This window comes from Pseudophryne corroboree, chromosome 3 (genome assembly GCF_028390025.1).
Source record: "Pseudophryne corroboree isolate aPseCor3 chromosome 3, aPseCor3.hap2, whole genome shotgun sequence".
Lineage (NCBI taxonomy): Eukaryota > Metazoa > Chordata > Amphibia > Anura > Myobatrachidae > Pseudophryne > Pseudophryne corroboree.
This window is the reverse complement of record NC_086446.1, coordinates 630,021,338-630,045,637: the sequence shown is the minus strand read 5'-3', so window position 1 is coordinate 630,045,637 and position 24,300 is coordinate 630,021,338. Positions and strand designations below refer to the sequence as shown.

The following is a 24,300-nucleotide window of genomic DNA, read 5'->3' as shown; positions in this document are numbered from 1 at the left end:
TTCCCCCTATAGCTGCTTATATCACAATTTTGCGCCTAAATTTATGTGCCCCCCCCCCCCCTCCTCTCTTTTTTACCCTTTCTGTAGTGTATACTGCAGGGGAGAGCCTGGGGAGCGTCCTTCCAGCGGAGCTGCGAAGAGAAAATGACGCTGGCTGTGCTGAGGGAAATAGACCCGCCCCTTCAACGGCGGGCTTCTCCCGCTTTTTATAATATTAATGGCGGGGGTTTTTGCACATATACAGTGTTATACACTGTATTATGTGCTGTTTTTGCCAAAAGGTATATTTATTGCAGCCCAGGGCGCCCCCAGCGCCCTGCACCCACCAGTGACCGGAGCGTGTGGTGTGCTGTGGGAGCAATGGCGCACAGCAGCAGTGCTGTGCGCTACCTTATTGAAGACCGGAGTCTTCAGCCGCCGATTTTCTCCGGTTTCTTCCGTCTTCTGGCTCTGCAAGGGGGACGGCGGCGCGGCTCTGGGAACGGACGATCGAGGTCGGGCCCTGTGTTCGATCCCTCTGGAGCTAATGGTGTCCAGTAGCCTAGAAGCACAAGCTAGCTGCAAGCAGGTAGGTTTGCTTCTCTCCCCTAAGTCCCACGAAGCAGTGAGTCTGTTGCCAGCAGATCTCACTTAAAATAAAAAACCTAACAAATACTTTCTTTCTAGGAAGCTCAGGAGAGCCCCTAGAGTGCATCCAGCTCAGGCCGGGCACAGATCTAACTGAGGTTTGGAGGAGGGGCATAGAGGGAGGAGCCAGTGCACACCAGATAGTACCTAATCTTTTCTTTAGAGTGCCCAGTCTCCTGCGGAGCCCGTCTGTTCCCCATGGTCCTTTACGGAGTACCCAGCATCCACTAGGACGTCAGAGAAAAGAGGGGGACTTGGACTGCACACCCTATTTTTAAACAGTATAAGAGGGGCTACCATGCTGAGGCATCTAGTACCACACAGGAAAAAGTAAATTGCAGGTGCACACTCTAAGTACTAAGAATACTGATAGTGAAAATAATTTTGATTTACTTTTACAATTAGTATGGAATATAAGTAAAGTTTGGCCAAAAATGTGGGCCCATCCACTGTGTCCAGGTGAACTTTATTAGATGGGTCCCTAACATCCCTAATATTAACATATTATATACATTTTTCCAGGCATTACCTTTTAGTGGAGCCCATTCTAATATGTAGTCAGCAATGTAGGAACCTGTGCTAATTAAAAACACCTATGGGTAGATAGGTAGGGTGCTATTGCCAAAATGAAGAAACCCCTCCTTCAAGTGTACACTATATTGTAATATCTCAGACTTCAGGTAAAATCCTTGTAAATATTTAAAGGGGAATAATGACAAACTGCTATGTGGTGTAGCTGTTATATTAGTATGTTTTCTAATTAGAGACTTTTGTAGAACTAATATTTTGATAATAGTTGTACCATTGTCATCTGGACATGCCTGCACCAGCATGGGAGTCAGTATTCACAAATTAGACTCATGTTGACATCTGTTTGGCCCAGGAAGAATCACCATGCCTGACAATAATCTATCCAGCCATGGAAGTCCTACTAAAGTCATGCAGCATTGAAAATCAAAATTTGCAGCATTCACTTTTCGTACACCGAACTTACTGGGATTTTACAGAGACTGGGGGTTGTGTAATTTTGGATTAAATGGTGCAGTGGTAAGGTCCAGTTCATTCAGGTTTAATCATATATTGGTAAACGGATTACATCTTAGGGAAATACTACCACTACCATATGAGCAGTGTGGGGGCCTCTTGAAGTTGCAGTAGACCCCTGCTGAACGGGGCCTCATGGCAGGATGTGTAGTGAAGCCCCAGTTTATAGGTTTTCTATAACTGTCATAGTACATAGTAATATATTAACTTATTGACTACTTTGTTCCCTGTACACTCCTCCCTCTGATCTGTCTGACCATGGCTGGGCAGAGTCTGTACGGTGCAAATCACTACTGACGTGGATCAGACCAACACTTTGCCTCTGTTATTTAATAGGGAGCAGCTTGTACTGTTCACCAACTACACTGCCTCCCATACCCAAAGAATTCTGCTCTAATCACTGTAAAAGAAGACCAGCCAGATGGATGGCAACTGCACTTGAAAGTTGATTTTTAAATCCAGAATAACCGTAGAATATAAACATTATTACAAGGTGAATTTAGAATGTACTCTTATGATAGATGTAGTGTAGTGATCTCTACTGAAAATAATAAGCATAAGACAATAAACTCTGTGTGTACCAAATGTATAATAAAATAGCACTATAGTTGACTGAGCCAAAGAGGAGTTATACAAATCTAAATGACTCTTTCCAACAAAAATAAATCAAAAGAATCTATTTAAAAACTTTGCTTGGAGTGAACTTCGTGCTATAGGGTTACAAACCAGTATTGTTCTTTCATTTAGTATGTGCAGAGTGAATAAATCTTCCATGTAATGTGATTCATTGGCTCACCTGCCCTTGTAGCATGATGTAAAATACTTGACATGCCCGTGTATGATATTTGATTCTGAGCACGAGCACACGTACTGTACACTGGGACTCATCTGTATTATTCATAATCTAAGAGCTTCAATTGCTAACGACCCAACTACCCAAACTAGTACTATAGAAAGGGTCGTTATTGCGCTGCTTTAAATAATAATAAAAATAGAACATAAGGTTCAGAGTATTTTGTATAGCTTCGGGCAAGAGTTGGAATACTGGGCCCGATTCAGACCTGATCGCTGTTGTGCGAAATTGCACAGTGTCTGATTATCAAACTACTGCATATGCACTGCAATGCGCAGGCGTGACGCCACCCACCACAGGATGGTGCAAAAATTTTGATCGGAAGGCGTTTGCAAGGTGATTGTGGCCTCACTGACAGGGGCGTGCTTTCATGGGTTGAAAGCACGTCCCTGTATGAAAGCGGCACCTCTAATGGTGCCACTTTCCAATGCATTTTCAATGGGCTTTTACTACCCATGGCTTGGCCCCCGCTCCCACACATTTCCCCATTCACAACGGGAGGCACCACGAACGGTGCCTCCCAAACACATTTACAGAGGAGTAATGATTAAATTAATATAAAGGAGATACTTATGACACAGAATATGCCTCCCCTGACTGCACGTTCCTGCCGTGATACATTGTGCCGGTAGTGCAGCATGGGCGATGTGATATATCTGTAAAAGACGCAAATTGCAGGTGTTTTGGATGTACAGTCTTGCAGAAGGCCAGGACGATATACGTTTCAGATATATCATTTAGTGCAGGGGTCGGGAACCAGCAACCCTCCATCTGTTGTTGAACTACAGAACCCAGCATGTCCTGCAACAGTTGTAGCATGGCCAAATAGCAAAACTGCTCCAGGACATGCTTGTATGTGTAGTTCATGTAGTTCAACAACAGCTGGAGGGCCAAAGGTTCCCCACCCCTGGTCTAGTGTGTACCCAGCATAAGGCCTATACTCCATGGAGAAGTCACCAAAGTTTGTGAGTCTCCCACACATTGGCCCTCATTCCGAGTTGATTGCTCGCTAGCTACTTTTAGCAGCCGTGCAAACGCATAGTCGCTGCCCACGGGGGAGTGTATTTTTGCTTTGCAGGAGTGCGAACGCCTGTGCAGCAGAGCGGCAGCAAAGACATTTTGTGCAGAACAAGACCAGCCCTGTAGTTACTTATTCTGTGTGATGATTGCTGCGACGAAGGACCCGGTATTGACGTCAGATACCCACACAGCAAACGCCGGCAACGCCTGCGTTTTTCCAAACTGTCCCAGAAACTCCCACTTCCTGTCAATCTCCTTGCGTCCGCCAGTGCGACTGAAAGCGTCGCTAGAACCTGTGTAAAACCACAAAGGTCTTTGTACTTGTACGACGCGCCTGCGCATTGCGGTGCATACGCATGCACAGATTTGCCCCGTTCTGCCATAATCGCTGCGCTGCGAAAATCCGTAGCGAGCGATCAACTCGGAATGAGGGCCATTGTGAGAGTGGAAGCTTTATGATTTAACCACTTAACTGATGATTTTTCCCTTCAAAACTGTTAATAACATTGTTTCTCTGACGTCCTAGTGGATGCTGGGGACTCCGTAAGGACCATGGGGAATAGCGGCTCCGCAGGAGACTGGGCACAGCTAAGAAAGATTTAGGACTACCTGGTGTGCACTGGCTCCTCCCACTATGACCCTCCTCCAGACCTTAGTTAGAATCCTGTGCCCGGCTGAGCTGGATGCACACTAGGGGCTCTCCTGAGCTCCCAGAGAGAAAGTATATTTTAGGTTTTTTATTTTACAGTGAGATCTGCTGGCAACAGACTCACTGCAGCGATGGACTAAGGGGAGAAGAAGCGAACCTACCTAACTGGTGGTAGCTTGGGCTTCTTAGGCTACTGGACACCATTAGCTCCAGAGGGATCGACCGCATGGAACCGGCCATTGATGTTCGGTCCCAGAGCCGCGCCGCCGGCCCCCTTACAGAGCCAGAAGCAAGAAGAGTCCGGAAAATCGGCGGCAGAAGACATCAGTCTTCACCAAGGTAGCGCACAGCACTGCAGCTGTGCGCCATTGCTCCTCATACACACTTCACACTCCGGTCACTGAGGGTGCAGGGCGCTGGGGGGGGCGCCCTGAGCAGCAATAAAAACACCTTGGCTGGCAAATATATCACAATATATAGCCCCAGAGGCTATATATGTGATAAATACCCCTGCCAGAATCCATAAAAAAGCGGGAGAAAGTCCGCGAAAAAGGGGCGGAGCTATCTCCCTCAGCACACTGGCGCCATTTTCTCTTCACAGTGCAGCTGGAAGACAGCTCCCCAGGCTCTCCCCTGTAGTTTTCAGGCTCAAAGGGTTAAAAAGAGAGGGGGTGCACTAAATTTAGGCGCAATATTGTTTATACAAGCAGCTATTGGGGGAAAAATCACTCAGTTATAGTGTTAATCCCTGCATTATATAGCGCTCTGGTGTGTGCTGGCATACTCTCTCTCTGTCTCCCCAAAGGACTTTGTGGGGTCCTGTCCTCGGTCAGAGCATTCCCTGTGTGGGTGCTGTGTGTCGGTACGGCTGTGTCGACATGTGGGATGAGGAAGGTTACGTGGAGGTGGAGCAGAGGCCGATAAATGGGATGTCGTCCCCTGTGGGGCCGACACCAGAGTGGATGGATAGGTGGAAGGTATTAACCGACAATGTCAACTCCTTACAAGGCTGGATGACGTAAAACTGCTGTGGGACAGCCGGCTTCTCAGCCCGCGCCTGCCCAGGCGTCTCAAAGGCCATCAGGGGCTCAAAAAAGCGCCCGTTACCTCAGATGGCAGACACAGATGTCGACACGGAGTCTGACTCCAGTGTCGACGAGGTTGAGACATATACACAATCCACTAGGAACATCCGTTACATGATCTCGGCAATGAAAAATGTGTTACGCATTTCTGACATGAACCCAAGTACCACATAAAAGGGGTTTTATTTTTGGGGAGAAAAAGCAGCCAGTGTTTTGTTCCCCCATCAGATGAATGAATGAAGTGTGTATAGTAGCGTGGGTTCCCCCAATAAGAAACTGGTAATTTCTAAAAAGTTACTGATGGCGTACCCTTTCCCGCCAGAGGATAGGTCACGTTGGGAGATATCCCTTAGGGTGGATAAGGCGCTCACACGTTTGTCAAAAAAGGTGGCACTGCCGTCTTAGGATACGGCCACCTTGAAGGAGCCTGCTGATAAAAAACAGGAGGCTATCCTGAAGTCTGTATATACACACTCAGGTTATATACTGAGACCTGCAATTGCCTCAGCATAAATAGTGCTGCTGCAGCGTGGTCTGATACCCTGTCAGATAATATTAATACTCTAAGACAGGGATAATAGTTTGCTAACATAGAGCATATTAAAGACGTCGTCTTATATATAAAGGATGCACAGAGGGATATTTGCCGGCTGGCATCCAGAATAAATGCAATGTCCATTCTGCCAGGAGGGTATTAGAAACCCGGCAGTGGACAGGTGATGCTGCCTATAAAAGGCACATGGAGATTCTGCCTTATAAGGGTGAGGAATTGTTTGGGGATGGTCTCTGGGACCTCGTATCCACAGCAACAGCTGGGAAGAAAGATTTTTTACCTCAGGTTTCCTCACAGCCTAAGAAAGCACCGTATTTTCAGGTACAGTCCTTTCGGCTTCAGAAAAGCAAGCGGGTCAAAGGCGCTTCCTTTCTGCACAGAGACAAGGGAAGAAGGAAAAAGCTGCACCAGACAGCCAGTTCCCAGGATCAAAAATCTTCCCCCGCTTCCTCTGAGTCCACCGCTTGACGTTGGGGCTCCACAGGTGGAGACAGGTGCGGTAGGGGCGCGTCTCGGGAACTTCAGGGACCAGTGGGTTTGCCCACAGGTGGATCCCTAGGTTCTGCAAATAGTATCACAGGGATACAGGCTGGAGTTCGAGGCGACTCCCCCTCGCCGTTACCTCACCTCAGCCTTGCCTGCTGCCCTCGGAGAAAGGTAGTACTGGCGGCAATTCACAAGCTGCACTTCCAGCAGGTGAAATCAAGGTACCCCTCCTTCAAGGCCGGGGTTACTATTCCAAAATGTTGTGGTGCCGAAACCAGACGGTTCGGTGAGACCCATTCTAAAATTGAAAGCCTTGAACACTTATATACGAAGGTTCAAGTTCGAAATGGAATCACTCAGGGCGATTATTGCAAGCCTGGAGAATTTCATGGTATCACTGGACATCAAGGATGCTTACCTGCATGTCCCTATTTACCCTCTTCACCAGGAGTACCTCAAAATTGTGGTACAGGATTGTCATTACCAATTCCAGACGTTGCCGTTGGTCTGTCCACGACACCGAGGTATCTACCAAGGTAATGGCCGAAATAATTATCCCGTACTTGGACGATCTCCTTATAAAGGCGAGGTCCAGGGAGCAGTTGTTCGGCGGTGTAGCACTATCTCGGGAAGTGCTACAACAGCACGGCTTAATTCTGAATATCCAAAGTCGCAGCTGGTTCCTACGACGCGTCTACTGTTCCTGAGTATGGTTCTGGACACAGAACAGGATAAAAAGGGTTTCTCCCGGAGGAGAAGTCCAAGGAGTTGTCGTCTCTAGACAGAGACCTCCTAATACGTATACAGGTGTCGGTGCATCAATGCACGCGAGCCCTGGGAAGGATGGTAGCTTCTTACGAAGAAATTCCATTCGCCAGGTCCGATACAAGGATTTTCCAGTGGGATCTGTTGGACATGTGGTCCGGGTCGCATCTTCAGATGCATCGGCGGATAACCCTGTCTCCAAGGGCCAGGGTGTCGCTGTGGTGGTGGTTGCAGAGTGCTCATCTTCTAGGGGGCCGCAGATTCGGCATACAGGACTGGGTCCTGGTGACCACGGATGCCAGCCTTCGAGGCTGGGGGGCAGTCACACAGGGAAGAAACTTCCAAGGCTATGGAAAAGTCAGGAGACTTCCCTACACATAAATATTCTGGAACTAAGGGCCATTTACAATGCCCTAAGTCAGGCTTGACCCCTGCTTCAACACCGGCCGGTGCTGATCCAGTCAGACAACATCACGGCGGTCGCTCATGTAAACGACAGGGCGGCACAAGAAGCAGGATGGCGATGGCAGAAGCCACAAGGATTCTCCGATGGGCGGAAAATCTTGTGTTAGCACTGTCAGCAGTGTTCATTCCCGGAGTGGACAACTGAGAAGCAGACTTTTTCAGAAGACACGACCTCCACCCGGGAGAGTGGGGACTTCATCCAGAAGTCTTCCAAATGATTGTACACCGTTGGGAAAGGCCACAGGTGGACATGATGGCATCCCGCCTCAACTAAAAGTTACAAAGATCTCAGAGGACCCATGGCCTCTGCCGCTCAGACAGGACCTGCTGCAGCAGGGGGCCTGTCTGTTCCAAAACGTACCGCGGCTGCGTTGGACGGCATGGCGGTTGAACGCCGGATCCTGAAGGAAAAGGGAATTCCGGAGGAAGTTATCCCTACGCTATTTAAAGCTAGGAAAGAAGTGAACGCTAACCATTATCACCGCATATGGCGGAAATATGTTGCGTACTGTGAGGCCAGGAAGGCCCCAAAGGAGAAATTTCAGCTAGGTCGATTTCTGCACTTCCTACAGTCAGAGGTGACTATGGGCCTACAATTGGGTTCCATTAAGGTCCAGATTTCGGCTCTATCGATTTTCTTCCAAAATGGAACTGGCTTCGCTGCCTGAAGTTCAGACTTTTGTTAAGGGAGGGCTGCATAGTCAGCCCCCGTTTGTGCCTCCAGTGGCACCGTGGGATCTCAACGTGGTGTTGGATTTCCTGAAGTCGCATTGGGTTGAGCCACTTAAATCCGTGGAGCTATAATACCTCACGTGGAAAGTGGTCATTCTGTGGGCCTTGGCGTCGGCCAGGCGTGTATCAGAATTGACAAAAGCCCTTATCTGTATTTTATATGGGAAAGGCGAAATTGAGGACTCGTTCCCAATTCCTTCCTAAGGTGGTATCAGTTTTTCATGTGAACCAACCTATTGTGGTGCCTGCGGCTACTTGGGACTTGGGGGATTCCAAGTTACTGGACGTAGTCAGGGCCCTGAAAAGTATATGTTTCCAGGACAGCTGGAGTCAGGAAGACTGACTCGCTATTTATCCTGTATGCACCCAACAAGCTGGGTGCTCCTGCTTCTAAGCAGACGATTGCTCGCTGGATCTGTAGCACGATTCAACTTGCACATTCTGCGGCTGGACTGCCGCACCCTAAATCTGTAAAAGCCCATTCCACAAGGAAAGTGGGCTCTTCTTGGGCGGCTGCCCGAGGGGTCTCGGCTTTACAACTTTGCCGAGCTGCTACTTGGTCAGGGGCAAACACGTTTGCAAAATTCTACAAGTTTGATACCCTGGCTGAGGAGGACCTTGAGTTCTCTCATTCGGTGCTGCAGAGTCATCCGCACTCTCCCGCCCGTTTGGGAGCTTTGGTATAATCCCCATGGTCCTTACGGAGTCCCCAGCATCCACTAGGACGTCAGAGAAAATAAGATTTTACTCACCGGTAAATCTATTTCTCATAGTCCGTAGTGGATGCTGGGCGCCCGTCCCAAGTGCGGACTGTCTGCAATACTTGTATATAGTTATCATTAACTAAAAGGGTTATTGTTGAGCCATCTGTTGAGAGGCTCTGTTATGTTCATACTGTTAACTGGGTATCATATCACGAGTTATACGGTGTGATTGGTGTGGCTGGTATGAGTCTTACCCGGGATTCAAAATCCTTCCTTATTGTGTCAGCTCTTTCGGGCACAGTATCCTAACTGAGGTCTGGAGGAGGGTCATAGTGGGAGGAGCCAGTGCACACCAGGTAGTCCTAAATCTTTCTTAGCTGTGCCCAGTCTCCTGCGGAGCCGCTATTCCCCATGGTCCTTACGGAGTCCCCAGCATCCACTTAGGACTACGAGAAATAGATTTACCGGTGAGTAAAATCTTATTTTTTTTTAAATATATTTTATTTACCGTATATACTCGAGTATAAGTCGACCCAAATATAAGCCGAGGCACCTAATTTTACCACAAAAAACTGGGAAACTTATTGACTCGAGTATAAGCCTAGGGTGGGAAATGCTGGGTTTCAAGCTTGTTGCCAGGGGGTAATATTCGTTGCCAGGGGTTTCATGCACTGGGTGTCATGCTCGTTGCTAGGGGGTAATGCTTTTTGCCAGGGATTTTATGAGCTGGGTGTTGTGCTTGTAACCAGGGGGTCATGCTTGCTGCTAGGGCCGTGCTCCCAGTGCCAGATATTCCCCTACAGTGCCAGGTACACACATGCCCCCAGTGCCAAATATGCCCCCCCAGTGCCAAGTACACATATACCCCCCAGTGCCAATATGCTCCCCCAGTGCCACATATGCCCCCCCCCCCAAGTGCCAAATATGCTCCCCCAGTGCCAGGTACAACTTCCCTTCCCCGCTCCCCCGCTGTTTTGTGAAGGAGGGAATATGACAAATAACCCGCACTTATATTAAAAAAATGTGAAGCTGCTCCTTTAAAACTGGTAATAATAGAACATAAGGAAGGGAGCGCTAAAATGAAATAGAAGTTTGCAAACACCTGTGGAATAAAAAGGGTTAAAAAATAATGTTTACAGCACTTTTGTGCTGATGTGGAAGTCCTGTACGTGGCTTCCTTTTCAATTGCCGGAGCTGCGGTCCGTGCTGCGGCTGCAGTCGGGGAAATCTAACTGTCTCTCTACACTGCCTACCTTGAGTCATGTTCAAACTTCGGCTCTCCCGTGTGGATCGCGTCCCTCCGGCTGGTGCCCGATACTCCTGTTAGTTCTTTCGTGCCCTCACCCGTCTGGCGCAGGCTGAGTGACGTCAGGGCTTCACTTGCTGATTGGAAGGAAGGGTGCTGGAACATCACTCGAGTATTAGCCGATGGGGGGCTTTTTCAGCACAAAAAATGTGCTGAAAAACTTGGCTTATACTCGAGTATATATGGTAATAAAGTTTAAAAAGTATTTTTTAAAATATTTAAACATTATATTATGCACATCTGCAGAATGGATCTCCTGATCAAAAACGGGGGGACGGCGCAGTCGCATGAGATCTGACCATGTCAGTTAAGTGGTTAAATCCCCTGGGATGATTAATTGGTCCTAGCGCTTGGTACTGCAGCCTTTGCTATATCAATGTGCCAACCAAGCACAGAAACTATAACAAAGCGGGGAGTGGATGCAGTAACTGGCTCTGTAGAAATATTAAGGAAATTAGAAGAATATCCTCCTTACATTGATTGTCAGAATGAAGTGTTTCCAGTTACTAGGCTTTCCTGTGGTTTTTCTCCTTTTACCCTCTTGCATACTGAATACCACATCTCTTCAACACAAATAAATTATTTGTATCTTGCAGGTCCCAGCAAATCTCCGTCCCTGTGGCCATGCATTTTGGACACGCAGAGACATTGTTGCCACTCCTGGCACTAATGGGGCTGTTTAAGGATGAGAAACCACTTACCGCTGACAACTTTGCCACCAAATATGGACACCAGTTCCGCAGCGGCAGAATTGTACCTTATGCTTCAAACTTGCTATTCGTCCTATACCACTGTGACTTGGCAGAGAGTCCTGAGGAAGAGTACCAAGTGCAGATGCTGCTGAATGAAAACCTCCTTCCTTTTCCCCACTCACAGCAGTCCGTCTGCCTGTTTGATGACTTGAAGAAGCAGTACAGTCACCTCCTTGACAGTTGCCATGTTATAGAAGAATGTGAGCTCACAAAAGCTGCTCATACCTCTGAGGATGAACTATGAAACAGGCTAACTCCATATGAATATTATATCCTCTATATTACCATGCTCCCTATTCTTGTGTGTTCATTTTATATGCTTGTGTGTTTTTTATTGCATTTATCCAGACAACATGCTGATTAGGGAGCAGTGTGCATTGTGGTCCTGTTTGATACACAGCCTCTCATTTTAGCATCCTACATCCACACTGTCCTGTAGGTATCCGGACTCCAGGTCGACAACAAAAAGGTCGACACACCTTAGGTCGACGTCAATTGGTCGACACGCCTTAGTTCGACATGGCCAAAAGGTCGACAGGAACAAGGTCGCCATGGAAAAAGGTCGACATGAGTTTTTTATATATTTTTTTTTCTTTTTTCGAACCTTTTCATACTTAACGATCCACGTGGACTACGATTGGAACGGTAATCTGTGCCAAGCGGAGCGAAGGCACCATGCCCGAAGCATGGCGAGCGAAGCGGTGCACTAATTGGGGTTCCCGGTCACTCTACGAAGAAAACGACACCAAAAAAACATAAAAAACTCATGTCGACCTTTTTCCACGTCGACCTTGTTCCTGACTACCTTTTGTCCATGTCGACCTAAGGTGTGTCGACCAATTGGCGTCGACCTAAGGTTTGTCGACCTTTTTGTTGTCGACCCTGAGTCCCAGACCCGTCCTGCAAGCGGTAAAAATAAAGATCAGATGATATACTGTAAAATGGTAATTACAGACATTACCACATTTTATACTATAGGAAAGAATACCTATCCCAAGCACTACAGAGGTTTATTGCGGAACATCGGTCACTGACTCCTTTTGCCAATAAAATACATTTACTTTTTTCTTTTTCTTTTTTTTATGGGGAACAATTTTCTTCTAGGGGAAAGTCACTGTATTGTTTAATGTTGCTGAGTGTTTTACAGTTTCTTTTATTCTCATAGGCAGATGTTGCATTTGATTTCAGAGCTGATCTCCAGCAAGTGTGTGTGTTTGAGCAGTAACAGTCAGGATTTGTTTGGCACAGATATCATGTTTTATTATATGGGTATAAGGTTATGGAAAATGGTTTATACACATCTCACTGTCACAAGACTAGTTTTACTTCAGTAATTCAGAGTTTGTCTGAACACATTTCTTTTAAATACTTCTACACCTGAAGTTTAATACCCTATTAGTAGCATCAGGTTCTGTAGAACTATAGAATTAGCAATTTAACAATGGGCCTATTTCAGACGTGATCGCTGCTGTGCGTTTTCGCACAGCAGCCAATCAGGTCTGAACTGTGCCAGCGCATGCCAGACAGTCAACAGCTGTCTCAGCCCTCCGATCGCCTCTGCCTGATTGACAGGCAGAGGCGGTTGCTTGGCGGGAGGGTGCGGGCCGGTGGCGTTTGCCCACCGTTTAGGGGGGGCGTGGTCCGGGCAACGCCAGCGTGCGTGGACTGTTGGGGCGGTGGGCTGCAATGGCTGCGTGAGATCACACACAGCGACGAGTAACTCCTGCCAGCGCACAGGAGCCTTGTAGTTGTGCGGGGGGAGGGGGGGTGTCGGGCCTGACATGTGGTGTGGACTAGCCCTGTGCTGGGCGTCCCCCTTCTTGTCTGTGTGATTGATTGTAGATGTGCTAAATTTAGCACATCTACGATCAGATCTGAATTAGGCCCAATATACGGATGAATACATAGTTATGTCTGTGGATTTTTTAACAGTTTTTATATAGTGCTTACATATTAGGCCACACTTGACTCATCGCTCCCTGACCCACCAGACCTTACAGCTTTAATTCTCTTAACGCAACTAAAAGGTTATTTGTAGGAAGAAGATATTTGTCGTACCATTATATCTTTGGATTATAGGAGAAACTGTAGGAATCCAACACAATCAAGAAGAGGACATGGAAACTTTATTTATATGGAAAAGAAAGTTAAGTTTGCGAGTCAGAGTAACTTATCACAATAATTAAAACTATTGGACCAAAACGTATGGTGTGGGAACACAGGGTTTAGTTACAAATTGTACAGCTTAACCCGGATGTGAGCCAGACATGTCTACTCAAAGTTCTGGATCTGATCAAAGGCTTGGCCACATCAAACTACGATACTCTTATAATAACCTAAAAAGTCGGCCAACGCTAATTGGCGTCTTAATTATTTCTTCTTCTCCCGTTGCTCTGCTGCACATGAATAATATAATAATATACTGTAACATCTACTGAAGTTGTAAGGTATTTATTTTATACATAAATGTATTACGTTTATTGTGACTGTACTATTATTTGTGTAAGTAATGGGGCAGCACATTCCCCAAGTAGCTAGTATTGCTGCATCACAGTGCTGAGGGATGGGTACAAAACCAAGTAGGGAGCTACCTCACCACCCGCAAGGGGCTTCGTGCGCTCACCCCCCTACCGGCATTCTGCAGTGTCGGTATACGAACATTTGGTAGCCCATGTGGCGGGATCACATACCGATCCCCTTGTGACATGTTGGTTCAGAAACATCCGATAAACTTCCAATGAGGTTGGAATGGGGATCCAAGTTGCTAAGCAAGAAAGTTACCTCTGAAGTTAAGGCTAAAGTCAAGTATCCCGAATAATATGGAATTGCTCTTTCTGTGTAAAAAGGTTACTGACTGGTCAAGCCAACTAATGCACATTGCTTTGTATTATAATTGCACAGATAGGTGGAGGGGTGCATTTCTTCTTTAAAGACTGTGGCTGAGAACATGTATGATGTAAATGAAAATAGCCTGGTCTTAATGCAGTATGTGTTCCCATTAAAGGTAAAATATCAGTGCATCTTTAGTCTCTCCATGCATTGAAGTTTCAAAGGTTACTGTAATATTTATCTAGATTTCTGCAGCAGGGTACACTGGGTTCCACAGGGAATGACATCGGGGTGTAGAATTGGATCTTGATCTGAGGCACCAACAGGCTAAAGCATTGACTGTTCCCCAGATGCACTGCACCGCCTCCTCTATATCCCCACCTCCAGGCACTGGAGCTCAGTTTGTAAGTAGGTGCCTGCAGTGCTAAAAAGAGCTTTTTTGAGAAGAAAGAAGACTTCAAGGGCTGCAGCACAGGCATATGATGCTATATGTCACACATATCGTGCTGCGGCTCCATCACCTCCCCCAGCAGCGCTGTATACTCCAACGCCCTGGTTGCCAGGTACTTACAGCAGAGGCGCTCCGGTCTCATCAGGCACACATCACCACTGCTGCTCTGTATCGCGTGGCCGCACTTACAGGGAGAAGGCAAGGGGATTCCCCAGGTGGGACCCGCCAAAATTGCGATCTGAACGCGGTCCCTGGAGACGGACCGCACCGCTAGCATGGACACTGTGGCCGTGCAGGGACCCCACTATATCCACCAGGGCAAGGAGCAAAGGTGAGATTTACTAAAATCCGTTTATTACAGGCTCCATAGCACCCGGTGGTGAAGCCCAGCAGAGGGGATAAGGCGCTGACCTGTAGCCCCTCCCCCAGGCACCATCTAAAGCAGATGTTCCCGCCCTGGAGCTACATCTCTCTCCCTGTCAGTGTTTGGGTGCCATTACACAGAGCTGCGCTGATTCTGGGACTGCTGGACACTGTCTCCTCTGTAAAGCCGCCTGCCTCATCAGTGCTGTGCATTTACAGGACACTTAAGTATTCTACATGTCATTTAGAGGGTGTTAGTTAACAACAAGTGCATAACTTAGGGAATATTTAGTACAAGTATTCTGTGATATACATCCAGTGTTTACTGTACATTGTTATATCTGTATACATTCATAGTATTACTAGTTCAGTGCAGTCTTATTGTTGTGTGTAATCATTTCTGCATTGTACATGTGACTGCGTGTGCCTATAGCTGACGTGTGATTTCCATTCCGTGTATCACATCTTGCTATCACTACATTCTGTACCCTGAGGGGGGCTAAGTGCATCAGGGTCCCATAAATTATATAGTGTTTCACAGGATATACTGTTTTGTATTTTTCTCTGTGTATTTCAGTCAGCATATACCAATTAAATCCTGTGTGTTTCTCTGACGTCCTAGTGGATGCTGGGAACTCCGAAAGGACCATGGGGAATAGCGGGCTCCGAAGGAGGCTGGGCACTCTAGAAAGATTTATGACTACCTGGTGTGCACTGGCTCCTCCCACTATGACCCTCCTCCAAGCCTCAGATCTTGTGCCCGGCCGAGGTTGGATGCACACTAGGGGCTCTCCTGAGCCTCTAGAAAGAAAGTATAGAATTAGGTTTTTTATTTTCAGTGAGACCTGCTGGCAACAGGCTCACTGCAGCGAGGGACTAAGGGGAGAAGAAGCGAACCTGCCTGCTTGCAGCCAGCTTGGGCTTCTTAGGCTACTGGACACCATTAGCTCCAGAGGGATCGACCGCAGGCCCAGCCTTGGTGTTCGGTCCCGGAGCCGCGCCGCCGTCCCCCTTACAGAGCCAGAAGCAAGAAGAGGTCCGGAAAAGCGGCGGCAGAAGACATCAGTCTTCACCTAGGTAGCGCACAGCACTGCAGCTGTGCGCCATTGCTCCTCATACACACTTCACACTCCGGTCACTGAGGGTGCAGGGCGCTTGGGGGGGGCGCCCTCAGCAGCAATAAAAACACCTTGGCTGGCAAAAATACCACAATATATAGCCCCAGAGGCTATATATGTGGTAAATACCCCTGCCAGAATCCAGAAAAAAGCGGGAGAATAGGCCGCGGAAAAGGGGCGGAGCTATCTCCCTCAGACACACTGGCGCCATTTTCTCTTCACAGTGCAGCTGGAAGAAAGCTCCCCAGGCTCTCCCCTGTAGTTTTCAGGCTCAAAGGGTTAAAAAGAGAGGGGGGGGCACTAAATTTAGGCGCAATATTGTATATACAAGCAGCTATGGGGGAAAATTCACTCAGTTATAGTGTTAATCCCCACATTATATGGCGCTCTGGTGTGTGCTGGCATACTCTCTCTCTGTCTCCCCAAAGGGCTTTGTGGGGTCCTGTCCTCAGTCAGAGCATTCCCTGTGTGTGTGCGGTGTGTCGGTACGGCTGTGTCGACATGTTTGAGGAGGAGGCTTATATAGTGACGGATCAGATGCCGATAAATGTGATGTCGCCCCCTGTGGGGCCGACACCAGAGTGGATGGTTAGGTAAAAGGTATTAACCGACAGTGTCAACTCCTTACATAAAAGGGTGGATGACGTAACAGCTGTGGGACAGCCGGCTTCTCAGCCCGTGCCTGCCCAGGCGTCTCAAAGGCCATCAGGGGCTCAAAAACGCCCGCTCATTCAGATGGCAGACACAGATGTCGACACGGAGTCTGACTCCAGTGTCGACAAGGTTGAGACATATACACAATCCACTAGGAACATCCGTGACTTGATCCCGGCAATAAAAAATGTGTTACACATTTCTGACATTAACCTCTAAAAATGGGTTTTTATGTTTGGGGAGAAAAAGCAGGCAGTGCTTTGTTCCCCCATCAGATGAATGAATGAAGTGTGTGAAAAGCGTGGGTTCCCCCTGATAAGAAACTGGTAATTTCTAAAAAGTTACTGATGGCGTACCTTTTCCCGCCAGAGGATAAGTTACGCTGGGAGATATCCCATAGGGTGGATAAGGCACTCACACGGTTGTCAAAATAGGTGGCACTGCCGTTTTAGGAACGGCCACTTTGAAGGTACCTGTTGATAAAAAGCAGGAGGCTATCCTGAAGTCTGTATTTACACACTCAGGTACTAGACTGAAACCTGCAGAGCGTGCTGCTGCAGCGTGGTCGGTGACCCTGTCAAACATATTAAAGACGTCGTCTTATATATGAGGGATGCACAGAGGGATATTTTGCCGGCTGGCATCCAAAATGAATGTAATGTCCATTCTGTCAGGAGGGTATTAGAGACCTGTCACTGGACAGGTGATGCTGACTTTAAAAGGCGCATAGAGATTCTGCCTTATAAGGGTGAGGAATTATTTGGGGATGGTCTCTGGGACCTCGTATCCGCAGCAACAGCTGGGAAGAAATATTTTTACCTCAGTTTTCCTCACAGACTAAGAAAGCACTGTATTATCAGGTACAGTCCTTTCGGCTTCAGAAAAGCAAGCGGGTCAAAGGCGCTTCCTTTCTGTACAGAGACAAGGGAAGAGGGAAAAAGCTGCACCAGTCAGCCTGTTCCCAGAATCATAATTCTTCTCTCGCTTCCTCTGAGTCCACAGCATGACGCGGGGGCTCCACAGGTGTAGCCAGGTACGGTGGGGGGCCGTCTCAAAAATTTCAGCGATCAGTGGGCTCGCTCACAGGTGGATCCCTGTTTCATTCAAGTAGTATTTCAGGGGTACAAGCTGGAATTCGAGATGTCTTCCCCCCGCCGTTTCCTCAAATATGCCTTGCCGACAACTCCCTCAGGCAGGGAGGCTGTGCTAGAGGCAATTAATAAGCTGTATTCCCAGCAGGTAATACTTAAGGTGCCCCTACTTCAACAAGGACGGGGTTACTATTCCACACGGTTTGGGGTACCGAAACCGCATGGTTCGGTGTGACCCTTTTTTTATATTTAAAATCCTTGAACACATACATAAAAAAATTCAAGTTCAAGATGGAATCGCTCAGGGCGGTTATTGCAAGCCTGGACGAGGGGGATTACATGGTATCCCGGGACATCAAGGATGCTTACCTGCATGTCCCCATTTACTATCCTCGCCAGGAGTACCTCAGATTTGTGGTACAGGATTACCATTACCAAGTCCAGACTCTGCCGTTTGGACTGTACATGGCACCGAGGGTGTTACCAAGGTAATGGCCGGAATGATGATACTCCTTCGAAAAAGGGGAGTTTTTAATTATCCCGTACTTGGACAATCTCCTTATAAGGGCGAGGTCCAAGGAGCAGTTGCTAGTCGGGGTAGCACTATTTTGGAAAGTGCTACAACAGCACGGTTGGATTCTAAACAGTCCAAAGTCACAGCTGGTTACTACGACACGTCTACTGTTCCTGGGGATGGTTCTGGACACAGACCAGAAATAAGTGTTTCTCCCGGAGGAGAAAGCCAAGGAGCTGTCATCTCTAGTCAGAGACCTCCTGAAGCCAAAACAGTTATCGGTGCATCATTGCACGCGAGTCCTGGGAAAAATGATAGCTTCCTACGAAGCAATCCCATTTGGCAGGTTCCATGCAAGAACTTTTCAGGGGGACCTGTTGGACAAGTGGTCCGGATCACATCTTCAGATGCATCGGCTGATAACCCTGTCTCCAAGGACCAGGGTATCTCTACTGTAGTGGCTGCAGAGTGCCCATCTTCAAGAGGGCCGCAGGTTCGACATACAGGACTAGGTCCTAGTGACCATGGATGCCAGCCTTTGAGGCTGGGGGGCAGTCACACAGGGAAGAAACTTCCAGGGACTTTGGTCAAGTCAGGTGACTTCCCTACATAAATGTTCTGGAACTGAGGGCCATTTACAATGGCCTGAGTCAGGCAAGGCCTCTGCTTCAAAACCAGCCGGTCCTGATCCAATCAGACAACATCACGGCAGTCGCCCATGTAAACCAACAGGGCGGCACAAGAAGCAGGATGGCGATGGCAGAGGCCACAAGGATTCTCCGATGGGCGGAAAATCATGTGTTAGCACTGTCAGCAGTGTTCATTCTCGGAGTGGACAACTGGGAAGCAGATCTTCTCAGCAGACACGACTTCCACCCGAGAGAGTGGGGACTTCATCCAGAAGTCTTCCAAAGGATTGTACACCATTGGGAAAGGCCACAGGTGGACATGAAGGCGTCCCGCCTCAACAAAAAGCTATAAAAGATATTGCGCCAGGTCAAGGGACCTTCAGGCGATAGCTGTGGACGCTCTGGTAGCACCGTGGGTGTACCAGTCGGTTTATGTGCTCCCCCCTCTGCCTCTCATACCAAAGGTACTGAGAATAATAAGAAGGCGAGGAGTAAGAACGATACTCATGGTTCCGGATTGGCCAAGAAGAGCCTGGTACCCAGAACTTCAAGAAATTATATCAGAGGACCCATGGCCTCTGCCGCTCAGACAGGACCTGCTGCAGCAGGGGTCCTGTCTGTTCCAAGACTTATTGCGGCTACGTTTTGATGGCATGGCGGTTGAACGCCGGATCCTAAAGGAAAAGGGCATTCCGGAGGAAGTCATTCCTACGCTGATTCAAGCCAGGAAAGATGTAACTGCAAAACATTATCACCGCATATGGCGGAAATATGTTGCTTGGTGTGAGGCCAAAAAAGGCCCCAACAGAGGAATTTCAACTAGGTCGATTTCTGCATTTCCTACAAGCAGGAGTGTCTATGGGCCTAAAATTAGGCTCCATTAAGATACAGATCTCGGCTCTGTCGATTTTCTTCCAGAAAGAATTAGCTTCAGTACCTGAAGTGCAGACATTGTAAAAGGAGTGCTGCATATTCAGCCCCCGGTTGTGCCTCCAGTGGCACCTTGGGATCTCAACGTGGTGTTGAGTTTCTTAAAATCACATTGGTTTGAACCACTAAAAACCGTGGATCTAAAATATCTCACGCGGAAAGTGGTCATGTTATTGGCCTTGGCTTCGGCCAGGCGTATATCAGAATTGGCGGCTTTGTTATATAAAAGTCCTTATCTGATTTTCCATATGGATAGGGCAGAATTGAGGACTCGTCCCCAGTTTCTCCCTAAGGTGGTATCAGCGTTTCACTTGAACCAACCTATTGTGGTGCCTGCGGCTACTAGGGACTTGGAGGATTCCAAGTTACTGGACGTAGTCAGGGCCTTGAAAAATTATGTTTCCAGGACGGCTAGAGTCAGGAAAATTGACTCGCTATTTATCCTGTATGCACCCAACAGGCTGGGTGCTCCTGCTTCTAAGCAGACTATCGCTCGCTGGATCTGTGACACGATTCAGCAGGCGCATTCTGCGGCTGGACTGCCGCATCCTACATCAGTGAAAGTCCATTCCACAGGGAAGGTGGGCTCATCTTGGGCGGCTGCCCGAGGGGTCTCGGCTTTACAACTTTGCCGAGCTGTTACTTGGTCAGGGGCAAACACGTTTGCAAAATTCTACAAATTTGATACCCTGGCTGAGGAGGACCTTGAGTTCTCTCATTCGGTGCTGCAGAGTCATCCGCACTCTCCCGCCCGTTTGGGAGCTTTGGTATAATCCCCATGGTCCTTTCGGAGTTCCCAGCATCCACTAGGACGTCAGAGAAAATAAGATTTTACTCACCGGTAAATCTATTTCTCGTAGTCCGTAGTGGATGCTGGGCGCCCATCCCAAGTGCGGATTGTCTGCAATACTTGTAAATAGTTATTGCTAACTAACGGGTTATTGTTGAGCCATCTGTTGAGAGGCTCAGTTGTTTTCATACTGTCAAACTGGATATAGTATCACGAGTTGTACGGTGTGATTGGTGTGGCTGGTATGAGTCTTACCCGGGATTCAAAATCCTTCCTTATTATGTCAGCTCGTCCGGGCACAGTGTCCTAACTGAGGCTTGGAGGAGGGTCATAGTGGGAGGAGCCAGTGCACACCAGGTAGTCATAAATCTTTCTAGAGTGCCCAGCCTCCTTCGGAGCCCGCTATTCCCCATGGTCCTTTCGGAGTTCCCAGCATCCACTACGGACTACGAGAAATAGATTTACCGGTGAGTAAAATCTTATTTTTGTATTTGCAGTCACACTCCACAGGGGGTTTTTGTCCGGTAATGCGGCTGGGTATATTGTACTGTTACGCCCTAAGGCTACGTTTCCATATCATGGCTGCTACACGGGGCGGGAGATCCGTGGCTGATCCTGCATCATGCAGTGCTGACGCCACGGATTTATCTGAGGAAAATATTCCAGCTAAGGGTCCAGGTACCGGGGGTTCTGTATACCCCTCAGTCAGTCTGCAGCAGCGGTGGCACACCAAGACCCACCTTGGGCTGCTTTTTCTAATTTACGGACTACGATAGTAACGAGACTTATGCCCCCTGTGGGACCTCCCGTGCCTGTACAATCACATATTGTCCCTGTAGTTAATTCGCCATGGGCAGATACTCTGTCTACTCAGTTACAGCAATTAAATCAGTCTTTGGTTAAACAAAAGCCTAACCCTTGCCCTCCTAGGACCAAGGTGTAATCTAAGCGGGCTATTTCTTCCTCACAATCCACTCATGTTTCGGATACTTCATCCGATGAAGATGCGGTATATACTGACCCATCAGACACTGATGCAGATGCTTCTGATGAGGAATCTACAATGCATGTTGATATTCCTGACCTATTGGAGGCTATCAAACTGATTCTTCAGATAGAGGATGAAACTGATCCTCCAGATACGTTTAAGAAACCTGATAAGTTCAAACGTTAGAAGGTTACTAAGTTAGTTTTGCCACATTTTGACCATTTGGTTGACATACGTCAGGAATCCTGGGAGTCTCCAGGGAAGAAATTCTCCCTGTCTAAAAAGATGCTAGCTCGTTATCCCCTCTGTGCAGCGTTAAGTAAGAATTGAGAAACACCACCACCGGTGGACTCACATGTAGCTCGTCTTGTGGTGTCTTCTACTCTGCCTGTCACTACCGTCACCTCTCTGAAGGAGCCGACAGATAAGCATGTGGAAGGTTGCTTAAAGTTTATTTACACTCTTGTGGGTGCTGTACATAGACCCACTATAGCTGCTCCTTGGGCTGCAAAAGGTATTGAAGCCTGGGTTCAAGCTGTTGAGGCAGAGCTACCTCTGAATTTTTCTGATAATGCCAGACAGTATCTTTCATATATTACCACAGCCTCTCACTACATTCAGGAGGCGGCCTCTGATGCCGGTGTTCTGCGGCCAAAGTGTCTACTACGTCCATTCTGGCTCGCCGCATTCTGTGGTTGCGGTCCTGGTCGGTAGACCTGGACTCTAAAAAGAACTTGGAGGTGATCCCTTTTAAGGGAGACATCCTATTCGGGGAAGATTTGAAAAAGATTGTTGCTGATTTAGCGTCTGCTAAAACTACATGTCTACCAAGTACTAATCCTTCGGCTCCGAAGGCTAAGAGTACCACTTTTCGTTCCTTTCGACCTCCAAGTAAAGCAAAGTCAGGCGTACCCAAAACAGACTTGCACTTCCAAAACCTCTAAGCCCAAGCCTAAACGTTCTTGGGCTGCCGGTCAGCCTGCTTCCAAACCAGACAAGCCTGCTGCATATACAAGCCCTATATGCTCTGAAAGGTTTCTTTTAGATCATCATACACCACACCGTATCCACCGTAATCTGCAGGCACCCTCTCCCTTATTAAGACGCTCACCTTAGGGCATAGCCCTATGTTCCTTGAAAGGTTTCTTTCGCTGCCGCCTTCACTGGATAGATGATAGAGGTAGTATTATCTCCAGTCCCGGATGTATAATTATCATAGACACAGATGAGTATCCAACGTCCAGAGTACAAGTTCAAGGTTTAATTTTCCAAAGATACATACAGTTAAAAAGAAATACATAAAAACACTCCCCAGAAAAAAGGCCGTCTGGGTTTGTCCCTCTATATTCCCCTAGGAAACCGATGGGGGCAATTCCTACCCAAAAACGTTTTTTGCTCTTAAAGCCTCGGTCCCAAGTGGGGGAGAAAAAATGGAAGACAAACCTCTTGACCGGGGTTAAAATGGACCAGTTCCAACGCGTTTCGGATAAAAATCCTACCTCAGGGCATATTGCAGGACCTACCCAGTCGGCCTTTTAAACCCAACTGAGCATCCCTCCCATTTTCTAAATCAATCAGATAATGATAGCATTGGTATACATCAAAAACATGATTATAGTGCTTCAATTTTGAATATATACTTTCCTAAGGATACATGTACAATTCCTTCCATTTCATGTGCAAAACCAATATACAATATAAGAATAAAATCCATTTTAACATTGATTGGTAATATACAATCTCCGTCCTGGAGTACTTAATGAATAGATTTTCAGTTCATTTCATATGAATAAGTCCTCTCCAGTTCGGATTCAAAGATCCACATAATCACATTGTTTTCACGATGTCATTACGGGACGTCACTTCCGGTTCCGGTTTAACGGCGGTTACGTGTGTCCCTATAGGATTACACTCCCCAGCTGGTCCTCCATTAGCGGTGACGTCTTTCCTGTGAGTTGCTATGGAGACCCGTATTGTTAGGCCGCTTTCCCCCACACTCGTGCGTCACCACGTTAGCGTGAAGGAACCATGGAAACGGCTATGCCCTATCAACGTCTATCTGCGGTGACGTATTTCCTGCTCAGTGTCCCGCAGCAAGGAAGTCCTCTTGGAACGCACAGGCCGTTCCCCACGTATACCATATGTTCTTAGCCTTAGCGATGCCAGAATATATATACTCCAAGTGAAGGACAAAACAAACATAAGAAAAATATGTTAGATGATAAATAAAACAATTACATCACACATCTCCATTTCACTTATATATTTTTAACATCCGTTATTGTTTGAAACCCCCATTCCTATCATTGACTATCCATACTTCTATTTTAGACTTTATATGGTGGAATACAACAAAGGTGTTCCACAATTACAGAAACCACTTCATTTCAAATTCCACATTCAACCCTTTTGGGACCAAAGTCTTCAACTCATAAATGGTCCTCATCTCTGTTTTTGCCAACTGTGTTTCCCCATCATTGGTTCTCCAATTAGGGGTGACCAGTTTGATTCCACAAAAACTACTTAGGTGACTAATATTACAATCATGGACCTTATTAAAGTGCAATGATACATTATGGGATTCCAGTCCTTTTTTGATGTTACGGGCATGCTCAGCCATTCTCGTCTTTAGCATCCGTGTAGTCCTACCCACATATTGGGACCCACAAGAACATTTCAGGAGATATACAACGTTCTTAGAATTGCATGTTATAAACTCCCTAATATTGTAGGACTTCTGGGTCTGTGTGGACTTGTACTGAATAATTTTCCTTTCTTTATTCTTACATAACTTACACATCGTGCACAGGCCACATCTAAAAAAACCTCTTGACCTATTTCTGGTGAGCATTTTTGGGGCCGTAACTACACTGCTCACTATACTTTCCTTTAAATTTTTTGC

At 47.2% G+C, this 24,300-nt stretch overlaps 1 protein-coding gene across 6 annotated transcripts in view; it reads left to right on the top strand.

The window, feature by feature from the left end:
* The window catches only part of MINPP1 (multiple inositol-polyphosphate phosphatase 1), a 278,040-nt gene extending 265,934 nt beyond the window's left edge, over positions 1–12,106 (top strand). For all 6 annotated transcript variants that reach the window (XM_063961723.1, XM_063961718.1, XM_063961719.1 and 3 more), the window contains exon 6: positions 10,886–12,106. In XM_063961723.1, coding sequence (XP_063817793.1) covers positions 10,886–11,285 — 400 coding nt within the window. In that variant the 3' untranslated portion in view covers positions 11,286–12,106. The remainder of the gene's footprint in view (positions 1–10,885) is intronic.
* The last annotated feature ends 12,194 nt before the right edge of the window (positions 12,107–24,300 follow it).